Source organism: Idiotropiscis lumnitzeri, chromosome 9, assembly GCF_059441095.1.
Source record: "Idiotropiscis lumnitzeri isolate Australia: NSW breed Sydney's pygmy pipehorse chromosome 9, RoL_Ilum_1.0, whole genome shotgun sequence".
NCBI classification, from domain to species: Eukaryota; Metazoa; Chordata; class Actinopteri; order Syngnathiformes; family Syngnathidae; genus Idiotropiscis; species Idiotropiscis lumnitzeri.
The window spans coordinates 7,130,917-7,139,859 of NC_142399.1; the positions used below are offsets into that span (position 1 = coordinate 7,130,917).

Genomic DNA, 8,943 nt, shown 5'->3' on the forward strand with positions numbered 1-8,943 from the left:
CATGGTCTAATTTATTGAGCTGCACCTGTATATTTTCATGTTCCGAGTCCTTTTATTCCCTTGTTTTTCTATAAATGGCTCACTAGTTTTATTTATGTATTTATTTTTAGTTGTCAGCTTTTCCTCCCTTTCTGTGCGCAACAACGTGGCTGCTTCTTTGTTTTGATTATGATTTTCTTGCTCATTTATTTTCCTCCTCCTCTTCATTGCTGTCTGTCAGAAAAGGAAGTCCAGCTCGAGTGTTTGTTTGATGGTGAGACGATGAGCTTGTGTCGCTCGCTCGCTGACTGTCCGTTCATCCGTTTGTCTGTCTCACACCCTTTTTTTTTTAAAACGAGTCTTCCTGGGCGAAGACGCTTCAGCCGCGGGACACTTTTCATTACGTTTCATTCATGTTATGATCGCCGCCATCCGTCCTTGCATATCTTTGTGCTAGCCGCACACACAGACACACACACACGTTTGTGTGGATCTTGTTTTTAAGTAAAGGAGAGGAGGAGATACACAATAGACGAAGATGCACACTCACATATAGCTAAGGAGCTAACTATTGTTTTGTCGCGTTGTGTACGTTGTCATGGAATACATTGTAATTCCCTGGCCTCTTGCCCTTCATCCATCCATCATTCATCCCTGCATGGTAAAGTGTGTCCTACCTCCCCCCCAGGAAACGCAGACCACTGTCGTGCACAACCCAGCTGACGGTACCAAGGTAAGATGCTCACGCTTATTTGAAAGAAAAAAAACGGAGAATTAGAAATGCATAGAAAATCGTAACAAAATGAAATTCATTAAAAAATATTCTAAAATATGTAATGCAGTATAAAAGGCAATGACACGTGTAAAACAAAACAAAAATATACAGCAGGTTGTATAATAAAATCTAAATGGAAAAATCTATAAGTCATAATAGAATAGTAATTTTTAAAAATGTTTCAAATAACACAATTGTTAACAAAGTTAAAATAGTATCCAATATTTACTGAAATATAAAATGATGACATGTTGATATATAAATAGCCATTTAAAAAAAGCCTAACGGAATAGTAATGATTTTTTTAAATTATAATACAAATTAATTACAATTGTAAAACTATTAAAATATAGTAAAAATGTTTCAAAATTCAAGAAATAATAAAATAAATAATGCTTCACAATAATTGCATTCCAATAAAAATTGCAAGGAGAGTAGACATGCTAACTCCTTTCGCGTGTTTAGCGGGTTAACGTGTATTGAACCTCTTTACTATTTTTTACAAGAGAGAAAGCCGTAATACGACTCCAAAAACTCGACCATTGCGCTGCTATTATTCAATATTCTTTATAGTCTTGAAATATTCCATTTACAAATATGTAGACCAAATCAAAAATCAGTCGTATGCTTGAACACTGCCTTGGCTGGTTTGTGCCCCTGGGAGGTCGTTGTGTGTCCATATGTCCATTCGTCAGGTTTGTCACGTATGTCGTGAGGTGATATTAGTGTAATTCTTCTTTTTAGTTTTTTTTTTGATTGGTCACTTTCTCAAGCGTGTGGCGGTATTCTCCCGGCAGGGCTCGACGGAAAGCTGCAACAACGCTGAAGAGGAGGAGATGAAAGGTAGGAAAGGTACTTGCCCCACTTTGACCTTCTCAGCATGCTGCTTTTCTCTCATTAATGCTGAAATGACATCACTAGCCAAAACAGCAGCACCTACATAAGACGCTAAGCAGTCTTGCAAATGGAATTCAAGGATGCTGTCTGGTTTGATGAATTGAAGATGAGCTTACATGATGTGCGGTTGCTCCATAATGTTATTTGCGTTTCATTAGTTTTTTTTTTTTTATATAGTTTTAAACTGCAAATCCATTCACTTAGATTTTAACATTGTTTAATATTATTTGAAAAATGGCCTCTTCTTATCTGCAGTTGGGTGAATAAAAAAATTCCACCACCCCATAATTTCCAGTACAGAATAAATTTTAAGAATTTTTTTTTTTATTTTTACCATTTAAATGTTTTTATTTTAAAAAAATGTCGTATTTTGCAACAATCATCATATTGTTTTTTTTTTTTTTTTTAGAAGTAGTGTGATATTGTAACTTTTTTTGTTTAAAAATATCTGATATCTTGTAATATTTGATATATTCTCATTTCAAAAGTCAACTTACGTATTTTTTAAAAAGTATTTCTTTTCATTAAAGATGACAAATCTCATTATTTGTATTTTTCATTTGACTGGCATAGCTTTACGGTTACGGTTATTTTTTTAATTAAAAAATGTCATTTCTTCAAACACGTTATCAATTGAATATAATTACATGCTCAACCTTTTTTTTAAATTAAGTATCATTGCTTTAAAAATTCTATGTTTTAATGGGGGAAAAAAAGGTTTTATTATTTACAGTAAGCCAAAATTTAAGAATAAATAAATAGCAAATGTCCCCGGCCAGACTTTGATCTGGCTAAGCAGAGGCTCCTGTACGTGACCTTGCGTCATTAGCATGTTTGGTGTCGTGCCTGAGCGGCACATGGTGGCACTAACACTTAATCCTGTAATTAGTCTCACGGCCTCTTGAAAGGAGCTAATCTTCTTACAAGAAGAAGAGGAGGAAGAAGCCTTTTGCGACGCTTTTCCTTGCTCTTGATCCTCGGCCATTCTGCTTGCTGTCAGCTGCTTTGACCTGATGATATTGATGATGATGCTAGCTTGCTTTTCTCTTCGTTTGTGCTGAATGTTAGCCTTAGCCTACGTTAACATCCGAAAGCATGTGATGGAATTGTTACTGAGCCCAGGTTTTCGAGTTGAACTCCTTCAGCTTAGACTCTTACTCAAAAGCCCTAACCCTAACTCATTAAGTCTATACCTTAACCTTTAGCACTTAACAATTCTAACCATAATGCTAACCCGACTTTCCTAACACCAATTTACAACCTTCACGAACTAACTCACTATGTGCCCAAGCCCTACCAGTCAACTCTTCATCAATGATACGTTCCTGTGCTGCCACCTACTGGCAGTCAGGGCGTATTGCAGACATTCTCAATAATCAAATGCCAAGTGGAAATGCACACTCGATGACGCCAGTTGTGTCTCTTCTTGTTTTCTAATTGATCGGTTAAACAATGTTGACACAGATTTCTTCGTGTGTTTTATGGTCTTTAATTTCTTGTTTTAGGGTCTATAACTTCCTATTCATTAGTGGGGTATCGCAAAACAGTTTTTTTTGTTTTGGTATTCATTTTCATGCTTTTAACTTTTGACCTCTTAGACTTCCTGTTTTAGGGTGTTTAACTTCCTGTTTGTGTTTGATCGTCTTTAAGTTCCTGTTTGTGTGTTTTCAGGGCGCAAACAAGAGATCATCAAGATGACCGAGCAGCTGATTGAAGCTATCAACAATGGCGACTTTGAGGCCTACACGTATGTTTTTTTTTGTTGTTTTTTTTTTTTACATTTGTTGTTGTTCTTTATCATCACGAGTTCACCACCAAACTTGAAACAAAATCAGTTTCCATGACACCGTCTGACCTCAATTCAATTCAATTTTTACCCTATCAAAAATAATGTGAAGTGACGATAGGCGTTATCATGGAAATTATGTCGAAAGTAAATCATTATAATGCTTATAGTTTCTGGTTATTATTTAGTGTCCCTGAATTTCATGTTTTGGGTTTGTTGTCATGTGACAGGAGAATCTGTGATCCAGGCCTGACTTCCTTTGAACCGGAAGCTCTGGGGAATCTGGTGGAGGGCATGGATTTCCACAAGTTCTACTTTGACAACTGTACGTTTGACTTATGTGTGCTCGTTTCACTCATCATTCATATTTAATATTAATCAATAATATTTTTTGGAAAAAAAAAAAAGTAGAGATTTATAAACATTTTAGAATATCTGTGAGAAAAAAAGTGGCTCAGATAAAGGCTGGATGGTTGTATATTGAATTTGTAATAATTTATTATTAAATTAATATACAGATAAATTAACTCAAATGTATTTATTTGTTTATGCCAAAGCAGTAAAGTTGGTGATTTTTTTTTAGCATGAAAACATCTCTTATTTTTGTTTTGACGACCGAGACTAAAATTAAACTGAAATATCACTCAAGGAATATAAATTTAAATGGATTGATTTTTTTCATTTACACAAAAGTAATAACCTTCTGGTCATGATTAAAAATAAATAAATACATGGCTTCTTTTAGATACAATGAATAGTTTATTTTATATGATTTATTATTACTTTATCATCATTTAATTTTACTTAATTAATAGTTTTTAGCTTCTGTCTTGATGAAAGTAAGCTAAGTGTCCGTCTACTTCCTACTTTCCCTCAGTATTGAGTAAGAACAGCAAGCCTGTGCACACCACCATCCTGAACCCTCACGTGCACCTGATGGGCGAGGACGCGGCGTGCATCGCCTACATCCGCCTGACGCAGTACATGGACGTGCAGGGCCGCCCGCGCTCCTGCCAGTCGGAGGAGACGCGCGTGTGGCAGCGCCGCGACGCCAAGTGGCTCAATGTCCACTTCCACTGCTCGGGAGCTCCCGCCGCGCCGCTGCAGTGAACGCCACGCAGGGTAAGGTCTGACTGTACAGAGACACATGCGCCAAACAACACTTGTTGGGTAATATAGTATTAATAGCACACCTTGATTCTTGGTTAATCGTAAATAGGGATCGGCAAGTACCGAGTAGTGTTACAGGGTATCATTCCAATACCGGTCTTATTCTAAAGTATCGAGTAGTTATTGAGGCTGCCGATACTTTAGGCCCCCCAAGAAATATTGGGCATTGCGTAAGTCCTCCTCGGCAGTAGTTGGCGCTATACTGCAAAAGTTTGACACATCAGTGAATTATCATTTGCGGCAGAAAGCAGTTAGATTTTATTTTTAAAAATGTCTAGAAGTATCGGTACTCGGTGAGTATACAAACATCCGTAACCGTAATAACTTTTTTATTATTATTATTTATTTAAATGTAATCAAATATATAAACACATTTATACAAAAAAACATCTAGTGGTCAGGATAGATTTTTTTTTTATGTTCGTGTTACTTGGTACTTGAGTAGTTTTTTTCACGGAGTACTTTTTTGCTCTTATTGCACTAACTCATTCACAACCAGCCCAGTAAAAAAAATTGATTTTGACGTATTTATCCGTCAATGGTATTGAATGAGCTAATTATTTGGAGGGATACTTTACATTTACTTGAGTCATATTATTGTAAAGTAACAGTACTCTTATTTGAGTCCCAGTTTGAGTTAATTTTCCCACCACTGCAAAGTCGAGACTTGTTTTTTGTTCTTCCTCCCTCAGCTTGTCTTCAACTCTTCAAACTGTTTGGTGGAGCGCCGACACTCCGCCGTGCTTGCAAACGTCCTCGCCTGGAACAAGAGGGTAACAACATACAAGTCGAGGGGGCACAATTAAACAATGACGCCAATGTCATGTGAGGGCATAAAAAAACACAAAAACTAAAAAAAAAAACCATAACAAAACAAAAAAAAGAACAGGAATTAGCTTGACCGCAGGAGCAGGAGGCCCACCAACGGACCGGTGCGGTTCCTCCGTGTGGATGGTGCATGTTTGCGGAGGGTGCGCGGGTTCGATACCGCCTCCCTGCCCTTGTCCACACCCGCCCTGTCGTCTCGTCTGCTCGCACGCACACACACACACATATACGGAGAATTGTGAGGCACTAAAAACAAATTAGCATAAACGTCCAATTTGGACATTGTTTAGTCACGTCACTTAAAGGGACCTTCATTTTTTTATTATTACAGTATAATGATTATTTTTTACTCTTATTAGTGTTTTTTATGTATTTTAACATACTTTGGGGAATTTTATTTAATGTGTGATTTGATATTTATATGCAAGATGTATGTGCGTGTGTGTGCATGGAAAGCCGTTTGAGCATTTACTTTATACTTGATAACTCACTTCAGGTCGATGTAGTAGTATGCTCTTTGTTCTCACTAGTAAGACAATTCAGCGCACTAGTGGACTTGCAAGGAAAAATATTTCCACTACTAGAGCCACTTTTGAACAACTTTTACAAACTTAAACATTGCGAGTAAACTACTGTGCTGCACTAGTGGCACTACTAGGCCCAAATACTAGTACTATACTAGTGTTACATACTAGTATCCTTCTGGACTCTACTAGTAGCCCAATTGTAGTTTTGCCTGACTCGTAACATACTCTTATCATAATAGCATGCCAAAGGTTTCCACAGTGTGGAAATGTCACACAGTAGTGGTTTGTAGTGCAGCTTAGTTGTTCTATTAGTACGCTGAATTGTCACTTTGTAAAGCTGCTTGAGCATTTATTCATAATCCTTGATAACCAGTTTCAGGTACTAATATACTAGTACACTCTTTGCCCTCACTAGGAAGATAATTCTGTGCACTAACAGAACAACTGTCTTACTTTTTCCCACTGCTGTATGAAATCTTAATGTTACTAGTACTGCTACTAAGGTGCCAGATGTTAACTAGTATAATTTTATTTATTGTCACAAGTAGTATTAGTTGAATGCAGTAAAAGCAACAATTTAGGCATAGTAGGACAACAATGTTAACAATACGGCTTTGTTTTTGCGGAAATGTCATACAATAGTGAATAAAAGTTAATTTACTAACACTCATTCTACTAGTGCATACTAAGATATCTACTAGTGGGCTGTATTGTCTTAATTGGAAGGCATTTGAGCATTTATTTGTTATTCTTGACATACACTTTTATGTCCAGGCACTAGTAACCTCTTTGTCTTCATTAGAAAGATAATTTAACGCACTAGTAAAATGACTTGAACGCACTAGTACCAAAAAAGTGTTTGTTTATCCCACTATCCTACTCATACTGAATTAAACCTTATTAGTAAACTACTGTGCTGCAATATTAAAACTTGAAGGCGCAATTAGTAGGCATGTGTCATGCACTAGTCGCACAAAGTAGTACTTGTGTACAATTGTTTTTGCTTCACTCGTAAGTTACTTGTAGTTGTGTACTACTAAGACAAAATTGTTCTACCTAGTATGAAGAAAGACTTGTCTTTATGGAAAGCTGCATTTATTTAATATCCTTGATATCCAGTGTAAGGTCCAGGTACTAGTACACTATGTATCCCCACTAGTATGACAGACCAACTAGTTGGATTTTGCCATGTGTTTTAATTTATAGTTCTGACGTTTCCTTCTCTTTGTTGACCAATGTTATTTTTGAAAGGCCTAATTACTATTCCTAACACGTACAGTGTCACGCACTAGTAGCCTACTGGACCCTGCTCATAGCCTGAAAGTAGTTTTCCACGCTAGTAGCATGCACAGTAGTTGTCCTACTAGTATGCCAGTGTTGTCCTTTAGGGTGCAGAAATGTCATTCAGTGGTGGAAAAAAACAAAACACTACAATTACGCATAATAATTAAGTTCGACTAGCACACTGACTTGTCTTGCTAATATGGACAAATATGTACTAGTACATGGACCTTAAGTTTGTTATCAAGTAGTTGGAATAAATGCTCAAAGTATTTTCCATACATACGTGTGTAAGCATGATTCCACGTCCACTGGCCTGTACTGTTTCTCCGACTGTTGCTCCTCTTCCTCCCTCGTTTAATCATGGTGATGATGATGATGATGTCACCCCTACGTCTCGTGTTTTTTGTCCACCCCGGTTTGCCGTACTTGTGTGTTTCGCTTCAACAAGCATGTTTGCGGACTGTCGGCTGAAACACGAGGCAAAGAAAAAAAAATGAGGGAAAAAAAATTCAAGGCATGATGGGAAAACGCATTCTAAGGGGAGGGATTTTCTTTTTCTTTTTTTGCTGAAGGCAATCAACCGGCAGGTCCTTTCTTTGTTGTAAATGTTGTACTTGTTGTTTAGTGTTTTGAATGTTTTTTTCAAAGTCAGAACTGGAAAAAGGGTTTAAATGTATGAAACTGCTGCAAGCCTTCGCTACTGTCACACACGTACGAGAGTCAAATGAGCACATGCAATCCAACGTCATCCCTTTAAGAGGAAACAGCGCAAATGCTTTTTTTGCGGCAGAGTAACTCATCTTATATCATGTCAAAATTGGGACACAATTACGCACGCAATTTCATTTGAATGGTAGCTCATCATCTGGCCAAGTGTTTTGATTTTTGCTGGAAATGATCTCAAATCTGATGACTTTTATTTATTTTTTTGGTAGTTTTTTGCAATTTTGTATCTTTATTTTTGTAGTATGTTTTTCTGTAGACTAAAATTTAGCTGTTTTTTTTTTTCATTTTTATATTGTTTTCATAACCATTGAGAATAGGTTTTCTTTGATATTTTTCAATGTTTTTTTTTTAGGTTAAATGTTTTTTTTATGTAATTCATTTAGTTGTTTTGGATTTCTAACATTAAAAATGTATTTTAGTTTTTAAGATGAGCTTTTTTTTTTTTTTTTTTTAAACATCGGGCCAATATTGTGCACTGCACAAGTTTCATTTCATTTGTTTGGGGGTGTGTGGGGAGTGGAGTCTTATCACACGTCACTGCAGCTTCTAAGCTTCCATTTGTTTTCCACCTGACAGACAAGACAGGGTATGGATCCACTTTTGACTCTTCACGTTGTACATAGGTGTCACGTGACTAAACAGGAAGTGATTGCACCAACTACCTAAACTTCAACACATTCACCCACTGTGTAGCTTTTGCATCATATGAATATTTACTGTTTGCAGAGGAAAAACAAGAGTTACTGTATTGTCAAAGCCACAGCAACCAGACATAAATATGAAAATATATGCAGTTTTACATGATGATGATGATGAAATATGCATGTGTACTTACAGGTCATTTTTCACCTTTTACTGGATGGACAATTGAGAATTACTCGGGTCACAGAGTAGAAGAAAGCCTGATTAGCTTTTTGAGGAGAGTGTGTTGTGAAAGAAAAAAAATGGAAAGAAAGAATAAAAAAATGATT

General features: G+C 36.6%; 1 protein-coding gene across 11 annotated transcripts in view; it reads left to right on the top strand.

Moving 5' to 3' along the window:
- camk2g2 (calcium/calmodulin-dependent protein kinase (CaM kinase) II gamma 2) overlaps positions 1–7,735 on the top strand; it is a 100,847-nt gene extending 93,112 nt beyond the window's left edge. For 2 of the 11 annotated variants that reach the window (XM_088304063.1, XM_088304068.1), the window contains 7 exons: positions 221–253; positions 668–712; positions 1,552–1,606; positions 3,323–3,398; positions 3,668–3,762; positions 4,315–4,559; positions 5,300–7,735. In XM_088304063.1, coding sequence (XP_088160189.1) covers positions 221–253; positions 668–712; positions 1,552–1,606; positions 3,323–3,398; positions 3,668–3,762; positions 4,315–4,547 — 537 coding nt within the window. In that variant the 3' untranslated portion in view covers positions 4,548–4,559; positions 5,300–7,735. The remainder of the gene's footprint in view (positions 1–220; positions 254–667; positions 713–1,551; positions 1,607–3,322; positions 3,399–3,667; positions 3,763–4,314; positions 4,560–5,299) is intronic. The other 9 variants (XM_088304066.1, XM_088304069.1, XM_088304067.1 and 6 more) reach the window with 7 other exon arrangements.
- Positions 7,736–8,943: the final 1,208 nt, after the last annotated feature.